The 27229-nt window shown below is 51.6% G+C and overlaps 2 protein-coding genes across 3 annotated transcripts in view; one reads left to right on the top strand and one right to left on the bottom strand.

Moving 5' to 3' along the window:
- The window catches only part of daxx (death-domain associated protein), a 31102-nt gene extending 23743 nt beyond the window's left edge, over positions 1 to 7359 (bottom strand). For both annotated transcript variants that reach the window (XM_052043438.1, XM_052043439.1), the window contains exons 1-2: positions 6956 to 7359; positions 1526 to 2405 (exon numbers count right to left, since the gene is read on the bottom strand). In XM_052043438.1, coding sequence (XP_051899398.1) covers positions 1526 to 2405; positions 6956 to 7231 — 1156 coding nt within the window. In that variant the 5' untranslated portion in view covers positions 7232 to 7359. The remainder of the gene's footprint in view (positions 1 to 1525; positions 2406 to 6955) is intronic.
- A 207-nt stretch (positions 7360 to 7566) lies between these two features.
- On the top strand, positions 7567 to 26658 carry LOC127585790 (60S ribosomal protein L5-like). Its single transcript, XM_052043489.1, is given in 10 exon segments — positions 7567 to 7571; positions 9918 to 10042; positions 12350 to 12418; positions 12864 to 12979; positions 13291 to 13425; positions 14393 to 14595; positions 17000 to 17116; positions 17118 to 17166; positions 17940 to 18028; positions 26490 to 26658. Coding segments are annotated over 10 exon segments (1077 nt in total).
- Positions 26659 to 27229: the final 571 nt, after the last annotated feature.

Below are 27229 nucleotides of genomic sequence, written 5' to 3'. Positions count from 1 at the left end.
TAAAATGAAGCATAGGGGACAGCATTATTGTATCAGTAACAATTTAGGACAGGAGCTAACTTGCTTACTGCCTTTCTCCAGGAATCCAGCGGACAACCTGAGTCACCAAAGGGCAACAGAGTGGTGCAGTTGGTGCAGCAGCTGCATCACAGTTTCACATGTTCAATTCTGAACTCCGGTGCTGTCTGTGTGGAACTTGCACATTCTCCCTGTCACCGTTGGGTTTCCATTTTCTCTCATATCCCAAAGACTTGCAGATTGACTGATTAATTGACCACTGTAAATTGGCCCTAGTGTAGGTGAGTGGGGGAGTTGATAGGAATGTGGGGAGAATAAAGTGGGCTCAATATAGGGTTAGTACAAATGGGCATTGACAGTCAGCACAGCCTCAATGGGCCGAAGGGTCCATTTCTACATGACTAAGATATTCATATCAAGACATGCATGCAACCCTAGAGCGCCACTCACCAGCTTCATAACATTCAATAATATTAACAAGGAGTGAAGACAAACTGTTAGAAAAGCTCCTTCAATTGTACTCTAGTCTTAGCCTTCCCAGATACACTGGGATTTTAGGACCTCATCTTTACCCATGTTTAAATTCGGCCTGACCAATGGGATTACAGCCAATTCTCACCAGTTTTCTGTGGAATCATTTTGAATAGATAATTGCACGACAAAATACACAGTTCGTAACAAACTAGTCCATGACACGGTCCAGTTCAGAATCATTCAAACCCACTGAACTGTGCAACAGCCTGGCCAATCCCAAAATAATGCCAAGAATCATAGGATTTGTGATAAATCTCACCATACCAGAGCCACAGGAGAAGAAATATTAAGATCTCACCAGTTCCCCTCCACCAACACTCATCTGCCCAAGTTTCAACTTGTTGATACCCATCTCACTGATACACTTTACCTGCTTCTCAACAACTAGGGAAGAACATGTTGGTCATTTGTGTTTGGATTGAGAAAGATTCATTTTCTCAGCTGGACTAACTCCCAGCAGCATAAATGGGTCCTTGATGGTCAGTCATGACACTGTGGGTCAAGGGCTGGTTTTTGTGCTGTACGCACAAAATCCTGGCCAAAAAAATTTGGTATCATGATAGAGAGAAAAAAAAATCACACTGCCATTCTGTTCAGGACATTCTCAAGGGCTTTATTGCCAAAGTGCTTCTGTGGTGAAGACTTTCATGGCAACTAATTTTAACACACAAAGATAGTAACTAGTTAACTCCCGCACAATCGAAGGATAAATGTGGCCCCTCTGAAGAAAACCCCTCTCTCAAATTTTAAGTCATGGCCACGGATTATTTTTAAAAATTCACCCAACAGCAGAGACAAGGCCATGGACAAAAGGCAACATATGGATCCAACATCCTCAGAAACTACTCACTGGTGAACCATATAAAAAGGAAGATTTTTCTGAGTGTCCACCCAAAAGATGCCAAAGCCTTGCATCACAGGCTCCCTGGTCCTCTAAGAGAGACGCCCCTACCTGATACTGACTGCTACCTACCTGGCTTATAGTCATCAGTGAGATGGCTGCCAAAGTTGTAAACCAGGTCAAGGTGCCGCCTCTCCTGCAGCCGATTGCCAACCTCACGGAACACATCCTGCGCCATGCTCTGAATCTGCCTCTGGCTCAGCCCCAGATTGTGTCGAGTGCTCACTTTGTGCATGATGTTCCTGATGTCCTGGTAGTCAGGGAAGTGGTCAGGCTTGTTAATGAACTTCTCCACTTTGCGGTTGATCTCAGGGTAACGGGTGCCAGTGAAGGGGATGCGCTGCTCGATAACCCGGCCCGTCAGGCTCGAGCAGTTCTTCAGCTCACAAAGCTTTTCAAAGATCTTTACCATCTTCTTCTTCAGCCGGTGCTCCTGAACGTAAGAGGAATCTTCATCTTCCAAATCTTTCAAGTCCAATTCTCTTTCTTGAAGCCGTTTAATTTCATCCGAGTAAACTTTTAAGAGGTTCTCCAGGTAACGGATCTGACGCCGTGAACCAGTGCCAGTTCGCTTCTTTTCAACTGCAGTAGGGTTTGGAACAGACGTGGATGCGTCTTCTGATGGGGCAGAAGTTCTCTCAGGGCAGTCTTCCTTCTCCTTGGTGTCTGTAACAGACTGACCCTCAAACCCCGTCAGCTGATGCCTTGAATTCTCCTTACTGGCCAAGGTGAGTTTTGTTTTTTGGGAGTTGGCTTTGAGTGCCGTACACAGCTCATTGATATAAACAAAGACTTTACTCTTCTTACCCTGAACCCGAGTCAGGCAGCGTCCCAGTACATTGCGGAATTCTGTGGAGGCCAAGTACTCTGGAAAAGCCTTGCTGTATTTCCTCTGCAGGAAGTTTATCACTTCTGGATTTTCTTCTGTTAATGTTCCACAGAATTCCACAAACTAAAGAGGTTGGGAATATGGTGGGAAGGAACAAACAAAAAGTAAAGCATTAGTCAAAAACTAAAACTAATGTTTACAAGTTGTCTTCAATCACAGTCACTTTCATATTAGAATCATCCTAACAATCTTCCACTTAGGAAGGATGAGCAATGTCATTGATCAAACCAAAAAGCTAACCTTTGGGCAAGGGCTTTCCTAGATTTCCACCTTTGGGCTACATGGGAACAGAACCCTATTGAGCCAAGGCATTTCCCCACTCACTTTTCACCAGTTGAAAAATGAGTATACCTGGAGCTTTGATCTGAGATTGAAACATCATCCTAGTTACCAACCCAATGAGTGCAAGATGCACACAGCATCTCTTATACCAACCTGATGTGCACAACTGATGAACAAGTGCACAGCAAGGATTCACAGACATCAAATGTGACCAATGATCAATCTTTTTCACTACTGTTGGTTAAGAAATAAATACAGGCCAAGACACTGGAAGAAAACTTCTATGAAACATGCTGGAGCACAATGCATGCACCCAATAATTGGAGGAGAAAGTAGCAGGGAAGCAGGCAAGGGCCAGAGATGTGCTGGCAAAAGAGTGAGATATGATGGTGATTATCTGCTTCTGGACATTTAAATACATAAAGGTGCATCACTGGATAACCAATTAAAAATAAAATAGTGGCTCTACAGTAATACCTGTAAATGCGTTCCACCCAATGATCCTGAAGAGTTCAAGCCAAATTGTCTGAATGTAAAACTTTATCAGGGCAGTGAATATCCCAGTATAAATTGCATTCTCATGTTGATGAGGCATATACAGTTTAGTAACCACCATTGGCAGGAAAGAGCAAACACATAAGATTCACTTAGTCTGCACAGTTACTCCAGAGTAAAACACAGCATAAAACCCCACACAAGACCAAGAGCAGTTTGGGTTAAGCACCTCCTTTCAAGTTAAAACTTGAACTACGAACTCCAGGCTCAGCTCTCCCTAGCCACTATTCCCTCCCTCGAAGAGATCTGCACTTCTTCAAATCTGGCCTCCAACATTCTCAACTTTTCTAATAACAGCTGTGCCTTTAGCTGCCAAGGTCTCAAAGTTCTAGAATCTCATCCCTAAAGCCGCTCCACCATCTCATTAAATAGCTGTTACAAACTATTATTAAAATACAATGGTTCTGAAAAGCTTCCCATTTTCTCTCTCTCCTTTCTTAGTGGGCTACATTTTACATCAGCAGGACCCTATTCAGAAACTGCAGAATTTTGAAAAATGACCCCAGTGCATCCACAATCTTTCACCAACTCTCTAAAAAAAAAACAAGGGGACCACAAATCAAGTCTCACTAAATCTATTAGTAATTTCTTTCAGTTCCTCATTCTCAGTAGATCTTTAAAACCCTTGTCCAAGTTTTTTTTTGTCTGGCTTCATGGAAGTATTTAATTTCTGTCACTTCTTATTCATCAAAAACTCTCCCATCTGCCTAAACTAAAATGTACAGATTGCAGTACAGTGCTTTAATAACATGGTTTAATGTTTGCTTAATCTGTACAATGAACATTTCTTTCAAGATTTAACTTTTAACCAAAGTTACATATTTATAAAAATAGACATCAGCAAAACTTGAATTGTGAAAGCAAATTGTAGGATCATGGATAATCAGGCAGCAATGATTGAGTAACAGGACAGACAGACATTCTGACCTTAGAGAAGGTGTTCTGTGGTTATTGAATTCATTCTTAAGTATAGTCACTGCAATAGGGCAAGGAAGTGTTTTGCACGATAAGGTCCCATAAACAAATAAGACGGCCAAAGTGCTTTTCAGTGATGCTAGTTGGTGGGGAGGGGGAAGAGGTGATCTGATTAGCCAAGGTACTGGGACTGCTAATATATTCTTTCACATCTCTTGAGGCAGAAGACAACACTTCTGACAGTGCAGGAATCCCTGAACAGAATTTCTGGGTACCACCAGACTGATGCCATTACTAACAGATCACTCATTAGACAAAAAGTGAATAAGAGATTGAGTTAATTTATTTCACTTTGGGAAGTGATATTCTAATTGCTTGGATTGCAATGGCGAGGGAAGACATTTCCACTTTGGGTACCTGATTAGAGCCGAGCGTCCAGATAAGATGCAGGGCAAGAAAACCGCCAACCTGTCCAATCAACAAGGCTTAGCCCCGGGAGCATGTGTCGCATTTCCATTTCCCACAGCAGCCAGACTGGTTACCTCTGAGGCGCCCACTGTGGACAATCTTGTACTGTGGATCTGCACCCACTAGAGAAAAGAGATTCAGTGCATCAGTCTGGGCTTGATCGAAACCCAGCAAGATCAGAACTGACAGGATATATTAATTGTGTCTCAGGGATGGCAGTTTGTTTAAAAAAAACATTTATTCTCATACTTTGTAATTTTAACGTTGGGCAGAACAATTTCTAGTTTACAGGACACATGCTCATCTAAGTACACACATGGTTCTCACATAAACAGCTTTGCTTTACCTCAAATCTGTCACTTCAAGTTCACCATTTTCAACTCACGGCACATGTTTCCACTCTGGAAGTTTGCAAGAGCACTTTGTACCTTCGTTCAGCTCATAGCAAACAGGTGCCATGGACAGATGTTCAAATTAAAGGATGTAACTTGTATTGATCAGGACAGTACTAAACTTTCGATATTATGGCCAACAAAAAAAGTAGAGCTCACTTAACACGCTTGGCACAAGCCATACTTAAGTAACTGAAAAGTCACTACAGTTTGCAAGGATTATGCAATTCCTGCAGTGACAGTAAACATGCAAAGTTGCAAAACTAGTTATTTTGCATCTGTTAATCAAGCTTCCGGTACATATGTTACATCTACCTCAGGCAAACAACTATTTCACACAGTACTGATATTTTACTGGGTTGCCCAATAATGGAAAGCAGTCAATGCAAGTTCAGATCCTGGATCAGCTTGTACAAATATACATATCTGCCCTCTTCACTGCTGCAAAAACCCGTCAAAATACGCAGCTCTATGGAGTGCCACTGCACAACAAGGCAACAGAAAACACTCCAGCTCTTGAAAGAATAGTAATGTCTTAGGGACAGGCTCAGGTTTAAGGAGTTACAAGTTTGAAACATTCCTCAAAGACACTTAAAATGCTCAGATACCTTTTTTAACCATTCATGAAAATCCTACCTTTCTTATTGAAACCCAATTTTTTTTTAAACAAGTCTTTTGGAACAGAATAAGGACAATGGGTAAAATTTTCAAACCATTACTTGAAACCACTACTCCATCACATATCACAGGATACTTAAATTTCACTGTGTAGCCATCCAACTTCAAGTTGGAGCTGTCAGAATGTCCCCTGGTGCTGAACAGAGGCAAGCACAAATCTTTATGGGAGCTGGGAAACTTTCCACAGGCACTGTCCCTTCCAATACAGAATCGTACAGAAATTACTATAGAGGGCATACTCCATCCTGAAAAACCTAGTTTAAGGGGCAGGTAAATATACGTTCCCCTCCCATTGGGCTTCACACAAACAACACCTGAACATTACTCTTGACTCAGTGGTGGAACTTACTCCAGTCAAATGTCACCCACCACTTTGAACAAGACCACTAGATGGGCAGAATTTTAAGGCAAGCATACATCTTATCAGTTGCCCACAATCCCTGGCCACCTATTGATTGCCAGGTTTACTTTATAAAAAAAGCAACTCCAATTCAAGGTCACAGCATTCTCGCGCAAGGACAATATCTTGGATACCATGTAATGGAAAGGGCAGAAGTGCTTGCCCTCCGTGAGCAGTGTTTCCAAATTTCTCCAAATTTCTGTGACAATGGTATGCCACAATTTCACTTTTTCCCTCAAATGTAAGTTCTTGTGACACAGCATCTTGAATATGTAAAGCAGCACAAAAGCTTGTGCAAAGAGGAAAGGGAGACAGAGGATTTCAGGGAGAGTATTAGAATCTGCTGTCCAAAGCAAAGTTACCAATGGCAGAGCAATTAAATCTAGAAGTAATGAAGGAGCCGCATGCACAGATCCTAGAGGGTTGGATGGAGGTTAGAGAGATGGTGAAAGGCAAGAACATGAGGGGAATGGAAACCTAGAGAGATAATATTAAATTCAAGGGGCTCAGCCAGGACCCACTGTAAATCAATCAGCAAGTACAGGGCGATAAACGATCAGGGCTCATTGCCAGTTAGGACGCAGGCAGCAGAATTTTAGATTGTCTCTTGAGACCAGAACGGGTCGGAATGAGCAGGTCCAGGGGTAACAGAGGTGAGACCAACGTGGAGATGGTGCAAACCCGGCGCGGCGGCAGCGGGACTGGGTGTCGGAGGAGCGGCGGGGACGGAGGGAGAGCACACACCGGGGCTCTGACCGAGGCGGTGGGTCGGTAAGGAGCAGAATAAACAGGGTCTCATCTGCCAGCAGCGGCGGTACCGACCCCGGGGTGCGCTCGGCCCCCGGCCCGGGACGCCGGCGGGGCTGCGGCCCCGGGCCGTCCCCCCCCCACCCCGGGCCGCTCACTTCCTCCTCCGGCCTCACCTCACTGAACAGCTTCTGGTTCTCGAAGCGGACGAGGCCGCGGTCGTGCTCCCGCTGCTCCTCCTCGGGCCCGACGTCGCCCAGGCCGGGCAGCACGGCCTCCAGGGCGGGAGGCTGCAGCTTGACGCGGCGCGGCCGGTAGCTGGAGGCCGCCGCCTGGGCCTGGGCCTCGGCCGCCGCGCCGTCCGCCTCCTCCTCATCCGACAGCAGGTTGACCACGTCGCCGGAGGCGGGGCCGGGCTGCAGGCGCTCGCCGCCGCCCCACCGCAGCGCCATGGGCCGGGTCAGCGGGAGGCGGCCGCCCGCCCCCGCGGGGGAACCGCCGGCGCCATCGACACAAAGGCTTCTCCTCAGGCCCGGGCCAACGAACAACCGCCAACACTCGGCTGCAACGAGCCACCCGATTGGCCTGCCCCACGACCCTTAGCCTGCAGTGCCGATTGTTTCCATTGGATAACCTAGGGGCGGGCTAGTCCCGTAGGACATACAGTGCATTCTGATTGGCTTGTTTCTTCAATCCTACATTCCAATTCGCTGTTAACGAGGACCAACATTTTAGCATTTTCTGATTGGCTGGACCAGCCGGCCTTTGCATTGGCTAGCAGCCGAACATGACGTGAGGCTCTCCGCTGAATGGCCAGTTTGGACCTCCACGTATGGCATTCCGGTTGGCTGAGGGCAGGGAGGAAGGAGAGACCCTCCGCTGATTGGTTCTTTGTTTTCGCGCCCCTATTTTTTTTGTCGTTCGCCGCTCCCGGTTGGTCAGAATGAGAAGGCGAACGCGGCTCGTTGGTAAATTCTGATTGGTTCAAAACTGAGGTCATTCGTTCCCACAGCGGCGGGTGGGGAGACCATTCAGCCCATCGAGCCTGTCACAGCAACATGGAAAATGGGGCAGCAGTTTGGCCATTCGAGCTTGTTCATGATCGTGGCTGATCCTGTATTTAATAACATCGTTCCCTGATGCCACTTGTGTCCAAAACTCCATCTATCTACAGCAAGGAAACAGGCCCTTCGACCCAACTGGTCCCTGCTGACCAAGGTCCCCACCTTTGGCCCATATCCCTCGAAACTTTCCTATCCATGTACTTAGCAAAATGTCTTTTAAACGTTGTTATTGTACCAGCCTCAAACACTTCTTCGGGCAGCTCATTCCAATATGGACACCACCCTCCGGCTGAAGAAGTTGCCCTTTCCCCTCTCACATATGCCGCCTAGTTTTTGGTCCCTTTTCCCTGGGAAAGAGACTGTGTGCATTCATTCCATCTCTGCCCCTAATGATTTTATACATCTCTATAAGGTCATCCCTCAGTCTCCTACACGCCAAGGAATAAAGTCCTAGCTTGCCCAACCTCTCCCTATAGCTCAGGCCCTCCAGTCCTAGCAACAGTCTCTTAAATATTCTTTGCACTCTTGGATTGTTTTCTCTGGTGCTTTGGAGGCTGAGGAGTTGCCTGATAAAAGAATATAAAATTATGAGAGGCATAGACATGGCAGATGATCAAAGTCTTTTTCCCAGGTAGAAATGTCAAATACGAGTGTAGCAGTTAGCATAACGCTTTACAGCGCCAGCAACCCAGGTTCAATTCCGTCCACTGTCTGTAAGGAGTTTATACGTTCTCCCCGTGTCTGCGTGGGTTTCCTCCGGGTGCTCCGGTTTCCTCCCACGTTCCAAAGATGTACAGGTTAGGAAGTTGTGGTCATGCTATGTTGGCACCGGAAGCGTGGCGACACTTGTGGGCTGCCCCCAGAACACTCCACGCAAAAGATGCATTTCACTGTGTGTTTCAATGTACATGTGACTAATAAAGAAATCTTATCTTATACTTCAAGATGAGAGGGGGACAACACACACAAAATGCTGGAGAAACTCAGCAGGTCAGGCAGCCTTGATGGAGAGAAATAAACAGGCAACGTTTCAGGTTGAGGCCCTTCCAATGCCCTGTCCTACCGGATTCCTTCTTCAGCCCTTTGCCTCTTCTACCTGTCACCTCTCAGCTTCTTACATCTCCCCCCTTCCCCACCCTCACCCTTCAACCTTTCCGTCACCTGTACTCACCTATCATCTGCCTGCAAGTACACCTCCCCGACCTTCTTATTCCAGCTTCCGCCCTCTTTCCAGTCCTTATGAAGGGTCTTGACCTGAAATGTCTCCACAGATGCTGCCTGACCTGCTGAGCTCCTCCAGCATTTCGTGTTTTTCCAGATTCCAGCATCTGCAGAATCTCTTGTATCTAAGATGAGAGAGGGAATGTTTAAAGGATATGGTGCATGGTAAGTGCCACTGGGGCGGTGGTGAAAGCAGATATGAGAGCAACGTTTAGAGGCAGTTAGACTGACACCTGAACAGGCATGAGATAGAAGAAAGCAGATCACGTGCAGGCAGATGGGATCAGTTAGATTGGCATTCATGGTCAGCACAGACATGGTGGGCCAAAGGGCCTATTCTGTTCTACATTCTAAGAGTGAGGTGGCGTATTTTAGGAGTAGTAATGAGGCTGTGACCTGCACTATGAATGGTAAGGTGTGCGGGTCCAAAGATCCTTGAAGCTGGCAACTCTGGTAGAGTTTGCAACACTTTGCAATGCTGTAAGGAGATCAAAACAGCACAACGCATTGCAGGCAATTATCACCAAGGCCCTGTATAACTGTACAACGACAGCCTTGCTCCTCTCCTCAAATGCTGCATCTCACGTCCCACAAACTTCCTGCGGGATGGGAGCTGGTTTGCACTGGGAGGTGGTTCAACCTTCAGGTGAGGACACTCCAGATCCCAGGTCACCTGAACTTCAGTAGCCAGGCCACAGTGTGCGGGCAACACTTGCTGAATAGATTTCTGAGGATTAAGGGAAGGAAGGAAGTGGAGGTAAGGCCAGCAGACGGCCTGAGGTAGACGTGGGGAGTGTTGCAGCACCTGGGACAGGTCTCCTGCAGCTCCCATGTCCTGACACGGTCCACGCAGCGCGCATGCGGGGTTGCCGGCGCTCGCCTGGCTGGCGGCAACTGCACATGCGCAGTGCTCCGCCCACGCAGCCCCGCGGCTGAAACCCGCTCCTTCCCGATCCCGCGGTCAAAGCGGCCGAAATGGTGAGCGGCTGCCGCTCAAAACCCCCCCACAGCCTGGAGGGGGCTCTTCTTCAGGGATGGAGGCCGGGGATGGAGGCAGCATATGTTGGATGGGAAGGATGATGGACGGATACGGACTGAGGGGTGTCAGGAGCCGCCGCGGCCATGACGGCAGCGGTGGGGGAGGGGAGGGTGATGGCTGCCGGCAGGAGGGTAGGAGGGAGGAGGGGGTCAGGGGGGAGGAGGGGGTTAGGGGGAGGGGGAGGAGGGGGTGAGGGGGTTAGGGAGGGAGGAGGAGGTGGGGTTGGGAGGAGGAGGGGGGTTAGGGGAGGAGGAGGAGGAGGAGGGGGTTGGGGGGTGGTTACAGGGAGGTGGAGGAGGGGTAGGTGAGGGGAGGGGATGTGGGTGGGAGCAGGAGGGAGGGGGTGGGAGGGGTAGGTGAGGGGAGGGGGGTGGGAGCAGGAGGGAGGAGGGGGAGGCAGAGAGCCTTGAGTCCAGCCTGATGGGCAGGGACGTTCCTGGTAGGCTATCTGACCACACGTTTCCTCCCAATCACTGTAATCCCCTCTGGAACTGCCTCACTCTCTCACCCTCTCCAGCCCTTATACCCCATCTTAGCTCTGTATCCTGCCAGTCCCTACACCCTTCAGTGCGTGTGTTTTCTGATTCAATATTTGGGTTTGGGTCCAGTTACACTGCTATATTGTCCTGTCTCAGTAGTCTGCCCAGGTTGGGGTGATTCACTTGTGTGTGTCGTGGCCATGGTCTGGTATGGAAAATAAGCTCAAGGTCCAGGTTGGGTTTGAGTTTGTTGTAGTTGGGATTGGGTCAGGTTTTCTGATGTATCAGTGCAGGTCTCCAAAGAGGGTTGGTCAACAGTGATGAGTGATGAACAGATCATTTTCAGGACAGCGAGCTGTAACTGGTGTGTATCTTATCCAATGGTCTTCGTGGATTTCAAGAAGGTCTTTGGTAGGGTTCCACATGGTAAACTGGTCTAAAATGGTCCCTGGGATCCAGGGCAATTTGTTTCCAATGCTGGCTTGGTAATAGGATAGAGAGGGTAATGGTAGAGGGTTGTTTTTGTGGTTGGATGCCCATGACCACAGGAATTATATTATTCTTTGTTATATACATTAAGGATTTAGATGTCAACGTAGGAGTATGTTTACTGGATTTGCAGATGAACAGTGGAGGTGCTGTTGCTGGTGAGGACGCTACAGGCTGATATAAGATAAGATATTTATTAGTCACATGTACATCGAAACACACAGCGAAATGCATCTTTTTACATTACTGTGAGTGTGCTGGGGGCAGCACGCAAGTGTCGCCATGCTTCCAGCACCAACACAGCATGCCCACAGCTCCTAACCTGTACGTCTTTGGAATGATGTCTTTGGAAACCGGAGCACCCGGAGGAAACCCACACAGACACAGGGAGAACGTACAAGCTCCTTAGACAACAGCACGAATTGAACCCAGGTCGCTGGCGCTGTAATAGCATTACGCTAACTGCCACATTACTGTGCTGTATTATAGATGGTGTGCTATAGATCGGTTGGTTAGAGGGCAGGGCAATGGCAGATAGAAATTAATCCGATAAGAACAAGGTGATGCAGTTTAAGAGGATTAATGAGGTGGGGCACACGCAATGAATGGGAGAGACGGAGGGAGCATGGAGGAAGGTGGGGCACGTCCAAAGATCCCTGAAGATGGCAGTACAGGGAGATGAGGTGGTGGGAAAGCATACGGGATATCTGCCTTCATTTGAAACGACAACAAGATGCTGGAGGGACTCGGCATCCATGGAGAAAAGCAGGCAGTCAATATTTCAGGTCAGGATTCTTCTCCGGAAGAAGAGTCCTGACCCAAGATATTGACTGTCAGCTGTTCTCCGTGGATGCCGAGTCCCTCCAGCATCTTGTTATAGTTTCATACAGATTCCAGCATCTGCATTCCTTTGTTTCTCTATAACCTGCTTCCATTTGCTGGAGCTTACAACATCAGGGCAAGGAGGTTATAAAAGTTTATAAAACAGTGGTTATCTGATATGTGGAGTACAGTCCTGGCGCATGAGGTGGAGTGTTTCATTTATAAGGTGGTACCGGGTTAGCTGGGTCTAGACCGGAGGAGGCTGAGGGGGGACCTGTCAGAGTGGTACCGGATTAGGAAGGAGCGACAAGAGGGACTAGTGGATGCAGATTGGTTGGTGGGGTTAATGTGGGGAAGAAAGGCAGGGTTTGGGTGAAATGCTGCAGCAGTGAAAGTCTCCTCCTCGCAGTGAAAGTCTCCTCCTCACAGTGAGCGTCTGTGCCTCTTCATTGCAAGGGTTTGTAAAAGTCATCAAGAGCAAGTCTTACTTCAAGAGATACCAAGTCAAGTACAGGAGGAGGAGAGGTGAGTGAGCAGTTGTGTGAATGAGCTGTGCTCCAACTTCTCTCCATGTTTCACATCTCCGTGCTGTGCTCAGGGAGATTGCTTTGTGCGCTGTGATCTTTTCTCACTGTACCTCAGTGTGCATGTGTAGCTGTTTGTGTGTGTCCACCCACTGTACCTGTGTGTGTGTGTGGGTGGGTCCGCCCGCGGTACCTCGGTCTGTGTGTGTGGGTGGGTCCGCCCGCGGTACCTCGGTCTGTGTGTGTGGGTGGGTCCGCCCGCGGTACCTCGGTCTGTGTGTGTGGGTGGGTCCGCCCGCGGTACCTCGGTCTGTGTGTGTGGGTGGGTCTGCCCGCGGTACCTCGGTCTGTGTGTGTGGGTGGGTCCGCCTGCGGTACCTTGGTGTGTGTGTCCTATCCATCGTGTGGTGTAGTAGCTGACAGCTTTGTCCACTGTTATTTTTCAGAGGGGAAGACAGATTACTTTGCACGCAAGCGCCTTGTGGTTCAAGACAGGAGCAAGTATAACACCCCGAAGTACCGCCTGACGGTCCGCCTGTCTAACAGGGATATTGTGTGCCAGGTGAGGGGAAGGCGGGATGTCCCTGCTCATAGTCCTGCTGAGGAGATCCAGGCTGCCCGTCACCTTGGACCACACACCCCAAGGTACGGTGGTGTCTCCCACAGACATGCAGGTGGTGGGGGATTGGTCCCTGTTCTCCAGGGTTGACATGTGCCTTGATGTTCTGTGGGTAATGTGGTGCCTGGTGGATCTTGCTGTGCGCTGGGAATGGGTGAGATGTCTCGGTTCATGCCCTGCCTCTCCCGCTCCATCCCGGGCTGGTTTTTGCTGTTTGCTGGAAAGGTGACCCACTTCCTTTTTCTCACGGACAGATCGCGTTCGCCAGGATTGAGGGAGACACGATTGTGTGCGCCGCCTACTCCCACGAGCTCCCCAGATACGGCGTGAAAGTTGGGCTGACAAACTATGCGGCTGCGTACTGCACAGGTTTCCTGCTGGCTCGGCGGGTGAGGGCAGGACTCTCAGAGGGAAGGAGGCGGTTCTCACCTGGCCAGTCAGCTCTTGGAGCGGCTGAACAGGCAGGGTGACAGCGACAGTGTCCACAGTGAGAGGGGGGCAGGTAGGGTCAACTGCCAGGTCAGGCACAGAGTGGAGGAGCGGTGGAGGGACAGAGGAGTGGAGGGAGGGGGGAGGTAGAGGGGGAGGAGAGGAGCAGTGGGTGAGGTGGAGGGAGGGGAGGAGGAGGAGTGGACACGTTGAGAAAGGAGTACTTCCATCTCTGGGGCCTGTAGCACTGAGGCAGGGCCTGTCCTCTGAAGAAGTCGCTGTGGTCTGCTCGCGGCAGGTGGGTTTCCAGCACCACCGGTGGAGGGGCTGCAGTCGAGCTGTTCTCTCGGTGGTGCCGGGGGCTTCCCTGATCTGTGTGTGTGTGATTGGCTGGGTAGTTCCAGGGGTTTGACCAGGCAGTGGTAACGGAAGCACCCTGATGTATGTAAGCCAAGCCCCGGGGCCGACTGTGGCCCCTGTGGTATCCCCGGTGCTGACTGCGGTGACTCCCAGTCTGCGGCAACCCCCGGTCTGCGGTGACCCCGGGTGTGTGGCATCCCTGGGGCCGACTGTGGCCCCTGCGGCGACCCCCGGTCTGCGGTATCCTGGGGCCAACTGTGGCCCCTGCGGTACTTCTGGGTCTGTGGTGACCCCTGGTCTGCTGTATCCTGGGGCCTACTGTGGCCCTGTGGTACCCCCGGGTCTGTGGTGACCCTCAGTCTGCAGCAACCCCTGGTCTGTGGTATTCCTGGGGCTGACTGTGGCCCCTGCAGTAATCCCGGGTCTCCCACCACCCCGCCGGCCCCCCACCCCCTGGACTGACTGCCGTCAGCCTAAGCCCGACTGTCAGTTGCTCCACCTGTGCTGTACAAGCGGTGACGGGGTAAGGGCTGTGGTTCTAAGCTGTGTCTTGCTCTTGGTCGACAGCTTCTGCAGAAGTTCGGACTGGATCAGATCTACGCCGGGGAGCTGGAGGTGTCCGGTGATGAGTACAATGTGGAGAGGGTGTCAGGCAAGCCCTCTGCATTCGGCTGTTTCCTGGATGCTGGTCTTACCCGCACCACCACCGGCAACAAGGTGTTTGGAGCCATGAAGGGTGCAGTGGACGGTGGACTCTCCATCCCACACAGGTAGAGCACAGCACACTCTGGCAGCTGGCTATCCAATGATGGACAGTCCGAACCAGACACCAAGACCGCCGTGAACACTCTGCAGGTCGGGCAGCGTCTGTGGAGAGAGAAACACTTCATGTTTCAGGTTGAGAGTCTCCACAGACACTGCCTGGCCTGCTGTCCCTTTCCAGGATTTCCAGTTCTTAGTTTCACCTTCCCGGTTAGCTGCTCTCTGGCTCCTGACCTGCAGATGGAAGTTTCCTGTTTGGGCAGTCCCACATCTCCCCGCGTAAACATGCACCCTGGACCCTGCATGAACACGCGTCCCGGACCCCGCGCGAACGCAGGCGCCCCGGACCCCGTGTCCCACATCTCCCCGCGTAAACATGCACCCTGGACCCTGCATGAACACGCGTCCCGGACCCCGCGCGAACGCAGGCGCCCCGGACCCCGTGTCCCACATCTCCCTGTGTAAACGCTACCCCCTGGACCCTGCGTGAACACGCGTCCCGGACCCTGTGTGAACGCAGGCGCCCCGGACCCCGTGTCCCACATCTCCCTGTGTAAATGCTACCCACTGGACCCTGCGTGAACGCAGGCGCCCCTGGACCCCGTGTCCCACATCTCCCTGTGTAAACGCTACCCCCTGGACACTGTATCCCAGATCTCCGCATGAACACATTTCTGCTCCTCTTCCCCTGCTTGTTTAGCTGCTCTTCCTTTACCTGTGTCCTCTGGTCTCTACCCTGCTGGGCGCAGTTCCTCCCTGTACATTCACGCAGGCCCTCATGGGTTCCAGCCTTTCTGTTGGGCCTCCTCTGAGCCTATGCACTGTGGTTTCCCTTCCTCACACGCCCCGTCAGAATACCAGACTCTGTCTTTGAGGTGGTACATCCGGGCACGGACAGGGAAGTTGTAGGCAGGGATAACTTGCATATGGTCATGGGAGAGGGTACAGAGGTTCACACGATGTTGCCTGGATTGGGCGACTAATTTTGGGAAGAGATTGGATGGGGTGGGACTGTTTTCCCAGGGACACAAGAGGCTGAGGGGTGACCTGACAGAAGTTCATAAGATAATGAGAGACATAGAGAAGGCAGATAGTCAAATGGAGACATGAGACTGCAGATACTGGATAGTGAAAATCTCCTTCCCACGGCTGGAGTATCAAAAACAAGAGGGTGTAGGTTTAAGGTGTGGGAAGGAGATGCTAAGGGGATATGAGGGGGAAGTTATTTTTATGACAGAGGGTGGTTGATATCTGGAACTTGCTGCCAGAGGAGGCGGAGGACTTGGATACAATCTCTATGTTTAAGAGGCATTTAGGCACACTTAAATAGAGAAGGTATAGATGGATTCGGTCCTGATTTGGGCAAATGGGATTGGTGTAGATGGGCTGAAAGGTCAGTGTGCACGTGATGGGCCTGAAGGTCAAGTCATCCCTGGGAAGGTTCCCTGTCCCCACTGGTGGTCACAGGGCTAAAGTCACCCCTGGGAAGGTGCCCTGTCCCCACCAGTGGTCACAGGGCTAAGACATTCTTCACAGTAACATCCAAGGCCACTTCCTGTGGGGACACCACATGGGTCCAGTACAGGGACATGTGGGGAGCGCAGACACTGAGGTGTTCAGAGCTGAGTCTATGCCGTGGATTCTCAGCGCATGCGGGCCCTGAGGTAGCTCAGGAAGATAGAAGCAGGCATGGTCCACTGAGGAAGGTGATCAGAAACACCAGCCTCTGGTGATGATGGCCCCAGCGGCAGGAGAGAGGGCCTGTTCCCTGGCCCCAGTGGCAAGAGAGAGGGCTTGTTCCCTGGGCAGTGAATCCCTGCAGAAACGAGGGGGAGGTGAGCGCAGGAGGAACAACGGGCTTGCTGGGCACCTGTGGCTTCTGGGAATGGAAGCTGAGGGCTCTGGATGTGACTGCAGGTGGGGGCTTTGTGTGATCCTTGGGGAGACTGACGTCACAAGTGGCTGGTCCTGCACATTCCTACCTCGGACTGGTGAACGTATGTTGCTGGAACTGTTGTGTGTAGAGTGCTGTGCTTCGTACAGAGAGTGTCCCGACGGATCTTTCACAACAGAACGTCCTTCCCTGTGTGAGCAGTGGCAGCGACACTTGTGCTCCATAAAGGTCTGGACCAACTGAGGTTCCACAGACCCCGTGGGTCAAGAATTCAAAAGGTTTGTGTCATTGGAGCAAGACACTTCTAAAATCCATAAATGTTGGGAATCGTCATTTTCCAAATGCCAAAAGTCAGACACATTTTGTGGGAAGTAACAACAGTTGAGTGTTTGCTGCTTCCTTGTGTGGCTGATGCTGACAAACTCTACACTTCCCCCACCCTCCCCTCCCTCTCCTGGTCCTCCCCCCTCCACACCCCCCCCCCACCCCCCTCCCTCCCACTCTGGTTCCTCCCCCAGCACCAAGCGTTTCCCGGGTTATGATGCCGAGAGCGAGCAATTCCGTGCCGAGGTTCACCGCCGACACATCCTGGGGCTGAATGTTGCCGACTACATGCAGCAGCTGAAGGGGCAGGACCAGGAGGCAGTTCTCCCAGTACATCCAGCAGGGCGTCACCCCTGACATGGTGAGGGCGCCTCCCTGGCACACTGGTAGGGTGGGGGGAGAGGAGCTAGGGGGAAGAGGGGCCAGGGGTTGGTTGGGGGGAGGGGGAGAAGAGTGGGGGGAGGGGTGGGGGAAGAGGTCAGCAGGGGGTACCTGATCACCTTATTTTGTACCTTTCTGTTTTGAGAAGTGCGTGAGGGTCACGGTGTCAGCGAGAGTTGCACACTTGGGTTGCAGGGGTCATGAGATCTGCATGATCGTGGGGTCACAAGGTTGTGGGCAGGGGTCGTGGGGATGCTAGAGTCACAGGGTCGGTGGGGGTCACAGGCCAGGTGGGGGTCACAGGCCAGGCAGGGGTTGCAGGGAGACTGGGGTCACGGGGTTGTTGGGAGTCGCAGGCCGGGTGGGGGTCACGGAGACTGGGGTCGGTGGGGGTAATGGGGTCGGTGGGGGTCGCGGGGACCCAGTGAACCCTCTTGCTGACAGCCCCTGTGTCCTGGTACCTCATGTGGAGGGGATTTACAGGGAGGCTCACGGAAGGATCCGGGCTGACCCCAGTCACCGGCAACGGGAGCTGAAGGAACCCCGTAACTGTCCTCGGAGGTAGGAGGGGGTGCTGGGGGAGGGGGGTGGGGAAGGGAGAGGGAGAGCTGAAGGGGAGGGGGGAGCTGGGGGACCTGAGGGACACAGTGTCCCCGGACCGGTCCCACCGCGGGAGGGGGGCCCCGGACCGGTCCCACGGTCCCACTGTGCAAGGGGTGTTCCCAGACCAATCTCCATCCCTTTGCTCCATAGATGGAACCGGAGCAGCCTGTCCCTGGCCCAGCGCAGGGACTGTGTGGCACAGCGAAAAGCCAGATTCCTCCGAGCCCAGGCTGCCGCCAGTGAGTGAGGTTGCACACAGTCGACCAGCCTCTGCCATACTGGCAATAAAGGATCTCTGTCCCCGTCTTCATGTTTCCGCTGCTTTTATCGGGCATCTGCTGGAGTTTGGTTGGAACGAGCCCGTCAGTGGGAAGGGGCGTCCGTGGGACCGGGAGGGGATTAGTTTGATTATGGGTGAGGTTAGGCAGTGTCGCTGAAAGCCGCGATGTTCACCTGTCTCAGACCTTGTGTCCCGGGTCAGGCATCCTTCCCCTGTCAGTACCTGGCCCAGGGAAGAGGACAACTTTACTGCTGAGCTCAAGCGCGTCACCTTGTCCACTTGGGAATCCATCCAGTCGTACGGATGCAGGGTTCGGGGGGGGCCTGATAAATGAGAAGGGGATTTAAAGTGCCTGGCCATCGGAAGTGTGGGATCACCCCGGAACTGAGCGGTTGTGCAGCCATTAGCCCATTTGCATCCGGATTCTCTGATGCGGAGATGGTGGCGAGTGCAGAATGCAGTGGAGTGAATTACAGGGGCAGCTGGTGACTGGGGCAGAGGGACAGGCATCGCATCTCCTGCAGTTCGGTGGTTAAATCGGTTTATTCTCATCACACGTACCGAGGTACAGTGGAAAATGCCCATACAGTTCATTTCATTACACAGTACAGCAAGGTAGTACAATGGAAAACAACAGAATGCAGAATAAAGTATTACAGTTACAGAGAGAGTGCAGTGCAGGTAGACAATAAGGTGCAAGGTCATAACGAGGTAGATTGTGAGGTCGAGAGTTCATCTCATCATACTAGGGGACCATTCAATAGTCATATAGCAGCGGGATAGAAGCTGTTCTTGAGCCTGGTGGTACGTGCTTTCAGGCTTTTGTATCTTCTGCCCGATAGGAGGGGGGAGAAGAGAGAATGTCCGGGGTGGGTGGGGTCTTTGATTATGTCGGCTGCTTTACCGAGGCATTGAGAAGTGTAGACAGAGTCCATCGAGAGGAGGCTGGTTTCTGTGATGCGCTGGGCTGTGTCCACAACACTCTGCAGTTTCTTGAGGTCCTGGGCAGACCAGTTGCCGTACCAAGCCGTGATGCATCCAGATAGGATGCTTTCTATGGTGCATCGATTTAAAAATTGGTGTCAAGGGAGACGTGCCAAATTTTTTTAGACTCCTAAGGAAGTAGAGGCGCTGGTGAGCTTTTTTGGCTGTAGTGTCTATGTGGTTGGACCAGGACTACACCATTGATGTAGACAAGGGCATGTACCTCGCCCCCCCCTTCCTGAAGTCAATGACCAGCTCTTTTTGTTTTGCTGACACTGAGGGAAAGGTTGTTGCTATGACACCATGTTACTAAAAGCTCTCTACCTCCTTCCTGTGCTCCGACTCATGGTTATTTGAGATTCTGCAGTTTAACTCTGCAGACGCAAGATCAGTTTTCTGCAACGGTGACTGGGTTCATCTGCATTGGAGGCCGTGCAGGTGGTATTGGGAATGCTGGGAGGGGAGGGGAAGGTGCGGCCGGCGTTGGGAACGCTGGGAGGGGAGGGGGAAGGTGCGGCCGGCGTTGGGAACGCTGGGAGGGGGAAGGTGCGGCCGGCATTGGGAACGCTGGGAGGGGAGGGGGAAGGTGCGGCCGGCGTTGGGAACGCTGGGAGGGGAGGGGGAAGGTGCGGCCGGTGTTGGGAACGCTGGGGGGGGGGGGGGGGAAGGTGCGGCCGATGGTGGCAGAAGTTAAACGGAAGATGCATTGAATGTGGATCTTCGTGGGTGAAAAGTGAGGAGAAGGGGTGGGATCAAGAGTGCAGACCTGGAACAGATGTGCTGGGAGACGTCACGTACGGCGCAGGGAACCTGCAGTCAGGAAAAAATGTCTCGGAACCTCTGGTGTAGAATGTCTCATTGAACAGATGACGGGTCCAGGGAAACCAAAGGAATATTGACCATGCTGGAGGAACGTTGGGAGTTGTGGGAATCGGGCTAGAACTGTTGACTTGGAGATGGAGAAATCGGGGAAGGGAAGATGCAGAGATGGGAGATGAGAAGTTGACAGGAGAGGTGATGCTTGAGAATTTCTGGGTGCTCCCCAGGGGCAGAAAAACACCAGAGGACCCCACAAAGTCTGCTGCCATCCTGGGCAGCAATTGCAAACTAATCAGATAGCCCTGTGTCAGTTCCCACACTGATCCCACTGCCCCGCTCTCTCCCCACAGCCCTGTGTCAGTTCCCACACTGATCCCACAGCCCTGTGTCAGTCCCCATACTGATCCCACTGCCCCGCTCTTCCCCCACAGCCCTGTGTCAGTCCCCACACTGATCCCACTGCCCCGGTCTACCCCCACAGCCCTGTGTTAGTCCCCAAACTAATCCACTGACACAGGCTCTCCCCACTTCAGAATTGACAACGGCGATCTTCCTCTGGACAGTTGATCTCAGAGCATCCAGAGGCAGAGTGAATGGGAACACACGAGACTGGAGGTGCTGGAATCTGGAGCAACAAACTAGTCCCGGAGGACTGGCGGGTAGCTAATGTTGTTCCACTGGTCAAGAAGGGAAATGGGGATAATCCTGGAATCTATAGACTGGTGAGTCTCACGTCAGTGGTAGGGAAGCTATTGGAGAGCATTCTTCAGGATAGGATCTAATGAGCATTTGGAAAACTCTGGGCCAGTTAGGCACAGTCAGCATGGCTTTGTGCAGGGCAAGTCACGTCTTACTAACAATTGAATTTTGTGAGGTGATGAAGGTGATTGATGAAGGTAGAGCTGTGGTTGTTGGATTTTGACAAGGTCCCTCATGGGAGGCTCATCCAGAACATTAAGATGCATGGGATCCACGGTGACTTGGCTATTTGGAATTGGCTTGCCCGTAGTAGACAGAGGGTAGTGGTCAGTGGGTCTTATTCTGTATGGAGGTCTGTAACTAGTGGTGTTCCTCTGGGATCCGTACTGGGAACTCTGTGGTTTGTGATGTATGTAAATGACTTGGATGAAAACGTGGGTTAGTAGTTCACAGATGACACAGAGGGTGCAGGAGAGGTTCACCAGGACGCTGCCTGGATTAGAGAGAATGTGCCATAACGAGAGGTTGGGCAAACTTGGGTTGTTTTTTCTGGAGCAGTGGAGGCTGAGGGGAGACCTGATAGAAGTTTATAAGATTATGAAAAGCCAGTATCTTTTTCTCAGGTTCAAAATATCCAGTACCAGAGGACATGCATTTAGGCGACAGGTGGTAAGTTCAAAGGAGAGGTACAAGTTAGGTTTTTGTACACCAGAGTGGTGGGTGCCTGGAATGTGCTGCCGGGGTGGTGGAGCAGGCAGATAGAGAGGTGTTCAAGAGGGGCTTAGAGAGGCAGACGAATGTGCGGAGAATGGAGGGAGATGAACATTTTGCAGGCAGAAGGGATAAGTTCAGTTGGGCGTTTAATTACTCGTTTAATTAGTTCAGCACAACATGGTGGGTGGAAGATCCTGTTCCTGTGCTGTACTGTTGGATGTTCAATCTGCTGGAGGAAAGTGGGTCGAGCAGCATCTGTAGGGGGAAAGGAATTGTTGATGTTATAGTTTGAAACCCAGTATCAGAACATAGAGGTGAGATGGCCGGTATATTGAGGGGAGGGGGGGGGATGGCCGGGCTTAGGCAGTAACGGGCGAGGCAGGATCCACTTACCTATAATTCTCTTCAGCATCAAGAGGCGGAGGCCATCTGCAACAACGCTGGTGAGTAGCTGGTAAGTAAGGGGAAGGTTTCCTGTTATTTTTATAAATTTTTAAGTAGACTATAGCTAGGTAGGGAGAAAAATAGTTCAGATGGAGGCAAGGTGATGTGCCGCAGCTGCATGATGTGGGAGCTCGTGGATCCTGCTGTGGTGCACGGTGACCACATCTGCAGTAAGTGCTTGAGGCTGGAGGAACTTCAGCTCAGAATTGATGAGCTGGAGTCACAGCTTCAAACACTGTGAAGCATCAGGGAGGGAGAGGGTTATGTAGATGCTGTGCATCGGGAGGCAGTCACCCCCCCCCCCCCCCCTTAGAGCAGGCACTTCTAGGGTGCAGGAGGCAGAGGGATGGGTGACTGTCAGAGAAGGAGAAAGGGAACAGGCAGACATTGCAGAGGACCCTGGAGGCTGTTCCCCTCAATAACAGGTATTCCGCTTTGGATGCTGTTGAGGGGGATGACCTACAGGGATCAAGCAGCAGAAGCCAGGTCTCTGGCACTGGGACTGGTCCTGCTGCTCAGAAGGGAAGGGAGGAGAAGAGGAGGGCATTAGAGATAGGGGACTCAATAGTTAGGGGAACAGACAGGAGGTTCTGTGGACGTGAGCGAGAATCCTGGATGGTATGTTGCCTCCCAGGTGCCAGGGTCCAGGATGTCTCTGATCGGGTCCACAGCATTCTTGAGCGGGAGGGAAAGCAGCCAGAAGTCGTGGTACATGTTGGTTCCAACGACATAGGTAGAAAGAGGGATGAGGTCCTGCAGAGCAAGTTTAGGGAGCTTGGTAGAAGGCTGAAGAACAGGACTCAAGGGTAGCAATCTCAGGATTGCTGCCAGTGCCATGTGATAGTGAAGGTAGGAATAGGAGGAGATGGCAGATAAATGCGTGGCTGTGGAATTGGTGCAGGAGGGAGGGTTTTAGATTTTTGGATCATTGGGATCTCTTGTGGGGAAGGTGGGACCTGTACAGAGAGGGCGGGTTACTCCTGAACTCTCAAGGGGGACCAATATCCTTGCAGGCAGGTTTGCTAGTGTGGTTTGGGAGGGTTTAAACTAGTTTGCGAGGGGGATGGGAACCAGAGGGGTAGGTCAGAGGAAGAAGTAGAGTCAGCTCTAACATATAGAGAGGCTTTGAGGAAGGAGAAGCAGAATATAGGGTATAAAAGTAGTAAGGTGGATGGGCTTAAAGTGCATTTACTTAAATGCAAGAAGCATCAGGAATAAGGGTGATGAACTGAGAGCTTGGATAAATATGTGGAACTACGATATTGTGGCTCTTGCAGAGACACAGCTGTCACCAGGGCGGGAATGGATATTGAATATTCCTGGATTTCAGTGTTTTAAAGGGGATAGGGAGGGTGGGAGAAGAGGAGGAGGAGATGACGATACTGGTCAGGGACACTATTACAGCTGCAGAAAGGGTGGATAATGTAGCAGGATCCTCTCTAGAGTCAGGATGGGTGGAAGTTAGGAACAAGAAAGGAGCAGTTACTCTGCTGGGATTCTATAGGCCCCCTGGTAGCGGCAGGGATACTGAGGAGCAGATTGGGAGGCAGATTTTGGAAAGGTGCAAGAATAACAGGGTTGTTATCATGGGAGACTTCAACTTCCCAAATATTGATTGGCACCTGCTTAGTGCCAAAGGTTTAGATGGGGCGGAGTTTGTTAAGTGTGTCCAGGACAGATTCCTGTCACAGTATGTTGACAGGCCGACTAGAGGGAATGCCATATTAGATCTAGTATTAGGTAATGAACTGGGTCAGGTGACAGATCTATTGGTGGGTGAGCATCTGGGGGACAGTGACCATTGCTCCCTAACCTTCAGCATTGTCATGGACAGGGGCAGGAACAAAGAGGACAGGAAGATATTTAATTGGGGAAGGGCAAATTATGAAGCTATAAGGTGAGAACTTGCGAGTGTAAATTGGGATGATGTTTTTGAAGGGAAATGCACTATGGAGATGTGGTCATTGTTCAGGGATGTGTTGCAGGATGTTAGGGATAAATTTGTCCCGGTGAGGCAGAGAAGGAATGGCAGGGTGAAGGAACCGTGGGTGACGAGAGGTGGAACATCTAGTTAGGAGGAAGAAGGCAGCATACATAAGGTTTAGGAAGCAAGGATCAGATAGGTCTCTTGAGGAATATAAGGTAGCAAGGAAGGAACTTAAGAAGGGGCTGAGGAGAGCAAGAAGGGGACATGAAAAAGCCTTGGCGAGTAGGGTTAAGGAAAATCCCAAGGCTTTTTTCACTTATGTGAAGACCAGAAGGATGATGAGAGTAAAGGTAGGACCGATTAGAGACAAAGGTGGGAGGATGTGCCTGGAAGCTGTGGAAGTGGGTGAGGTCCTCAATGAATACTTCTCTTCAGTATTCACCAAGGAGAGGGGCCTTAATGATTCTGAGGACAGTGTTGGTAAGGTTAATGTTCTAGAGCATGTAGATACCAAGAGAGAGGATGTGTTGGAGCTGTTAGAAAATATTAGGACAGGTAAGTCCCCAGGGCCTGACGGAATATTCCCCAGGCTGCTCTGCGAGGCCAGGGAGGAGATTGCTGAACCGTTGGCTAGGATCTTTGAGTCCTCATTGTCCACGGGAATGGTACCGGAGGATTGGACAGTGGCAAATCTGTCCCCTTATTCAAGTAGGGATAGTCCAGCAAATTATAGATCAGTGAGCCTTACGTCTGTGGTGGGCAAGCTGTTGGAAAAGATTCTTAGAGATAGGATCTATGGGCATTTAGAGAATCATGGTCCGATCAGGGACAGCCAGCATGGCTTTGTGAAGGGCAGATCTTGTCTCACAAACCTGATAGGGTTCTTTGAGGACGTGACCAGGGAGATTGATGAGGGTAGTGCAGTAGATGTGGTCTACATGGATTTTAGTAAGGCATTTGACAAGGTTCCACATGGTAGGCTTCTTCAGAAGGTCAGAGGGCATGGGATCCAGGGAGGCTTGGCCATGTGGATTCAGAACTGGCTTGCCTGTAGAAAGAGAGGGTTGTGATGGAGGGAGTGAATTCAGATTGGAGGGCTGTGACTAGCAGTGTCCCACAAGGACCGGTTCTGCGACCTCTGCTTTTTGTGATTTTTATTAATGACTTGAATGAGGGAGTAGAAGGGTGGGTTGGCAAGTTTGCAGACGACACAAAGGTTGGTGGTGTTGTGGACAGTGTGGAGGACTGTCGAAGATTGCAGAGGGATATTGATAGGATGCAGAGCTGGGCTGACAAGTGGCAGATGGAGTTCAGTCCAGAGAAGTGAAAGGTGGTACACTTTGGAAGGACAAACTCCAAGGTGGAGTACAAGGTTAATGGCAGGATTCTGGGTAGTGTGGAGGAGCAGAAGGATCTGGGGGTTCATATCCACATATCACTGAAAGTTGCCTCACAGGTGGATAGGGTAGTTAAGAAAGCTTATGGGAGGTTAGCATTCATAAATTGTGGGATTGAGTTTAAGAACCGCATGGTAATGATGCAGCTCTACAAAACCCTGGTTAGACCACACTTGGAGTATTGTGTCCAGTTCTGGTTGCCTCATTATAGGAAGGATGTGGAAGCGTTGGAAAGGGTGCAGAGATTTACCAGGATGGTAAAGGTCAATTCATTACACAGTGCAGTTACATTGAGTTAGTACAGAGTTCATAGATGTAGTACAGGTAAAAACAATTAGAGTACAGAGTAAAGTGTCACAGCTACAGAAAAAGAGATCTCCAGCTACTCTTTGGAGAGGAGGAGGATGAGAGGAGACATGATACAGGTATACAAAATATTGAGGAATAGATAGAATGGACAGCCAGCACCTCTTTCCTAGGGCACCAATGCTCAATACAAGAGGGCATGGCATTCAAGTAATGGGTGGGAAGTTCAAGGGAGATATCAGAGGGAGGTTTTTCACCCAGAGGGTGGTTGGTGCATGGAATGCGCTGCCTGGGGTGGTGGTGGAGGCAGGTACACTGGTCAAATTCGAGAGATTGCTAGATAAGCATATGGAGGAATTTAAAATGGGGGATATGTGGGAGGAAGGGGTCAGATAGTCTTAGGCGAGATTTAAAGGTCGGCACAGCATTGTGGGCTGAAGGGCCTTATTGTACTGTACTTTCTATGATATTCAGGGGAGGTGAGGTGGCCGGTACGGTGGTGGGGGGGGGGGGGTGCGCTGGTGAGGTGGCCGGTGTGTCGGGGGGTGGGGGGTTGTGCCAGGAGCCCAAGGTAATTGGTGGACTGTGGATGACTGGCGGGGAGGGTGAGGGGGTGGAGGCGGGAGACAGTGGCAGGTGGAGGAGGCAGACGGAGAGATATAGAGGGGCAGGAGAAGGAGGGTTGGGAGACAGATGCTGGAGGCCGATGAGCACAAAGGGCTCCCAGTCCTGGACTCTGATCAGGAGCTGACAATGGGAGCCATTAGGGAGACGGCAGATGGGACCGGATCGGGCGGGGGGGGGGGGGGGGGGGGGTCCCGTGGGAATGGAACCAGGAGTGGGGAGGAGGTGCCAGAGGGAATAAGGATGGGGTAGGAGACAAGAGAGCGGAGAGGGATGGGGGAAGGAACCCACCGGGGGTGACTGGAAACATCTCCTGCAGTTCCCCACCCACCGACCTGACCCAGAATGTGTGTCTGGCCCTTAATGTCGGTCGCTCTCCCACGGCACCAGGAGATCCCTATCTCTCTCTCTCTCTCTCTCTCTCACACCACTGTGCCTGCCGCCAGCTGTTCTCCCCAGGACTCCGGCCAATTGCGGTGAGAGTGACCACACTTTGCAATAATTAGGCCAACAGACGAGGACTTCACCGCTGGCAAACAGCTGGCCGGAGAGCTGTCCACAACACGCAGCTGCATTGGAAGAGACGGAGGGGGCATCAGGGAATGGATGTTGGGTCCTGGTGGCTGGAGCCTGCTGGCCATTGGGTGTTGGGTCCTGGTGGGCGGAGCCTGCTGACCATTGGGTGTTGGGTCCTAGTGGGCGGAGCCTGCTGACCATTGGGTGTTGGGTGCTGGTCCTCAGACAATGGCCAATCACAATGGAGACTGAAGTTTGCCCCCCCCCCCATCCTTGTTACGTTAGCCTCATGTCAATGACCACACAAGAGGGGCAGCGATCATTGGATTGGTCGGCCGGCCGCTGTCTGATGTCTGTTCCGATTGGCTACCGGTGAAGCCAATGTGAAGTCGCCGTGGCTTTGGGCAGGCGAGCGGTTGGTTCCAATTGGCGAATGAACGGAGCGCAGATCGGGCGGAGCTGACGGACGGCGACCAAAGTTGGCAGGTCCTGAGGGTTTGGGGTCCCCCCACCTCCGGCCCCTGATGAATGGGGGTCCGATCTGAACTCAGGTCCCCGCTCTCGGTTGGAGGGTGGTGGGATCCCGATGGAGAAGGGGGTGGGGGGAGTGGGGGAAGGAAGACAGAGAGGATGATAAAGACGGATCGGAGGGGGAGGGGGCCACCCCTTCTGCTAGTTTTTCAATCACCCCCCTCCCCTGTGGTTGGGCTGCCCAGGGTGAAAGATGGTC

This window comes from Pristis pectinata, chromosome 34 (genome assembly GCF_009764475.1).
Source record: "Pristis pectinata isolate sPriPec2 chromosome 34, sPriPec2.1.pri, whole genome shotgun sequence".
NCBI lineage: Eukaryota > Metazoa > Chordata > Chondrichthyes > Rhinopristiformes > Pristidae > Pristis > Pristis pectinata.
This window is presented reverse-complemented; position numbering and strand designations above follow the sequence as displayed.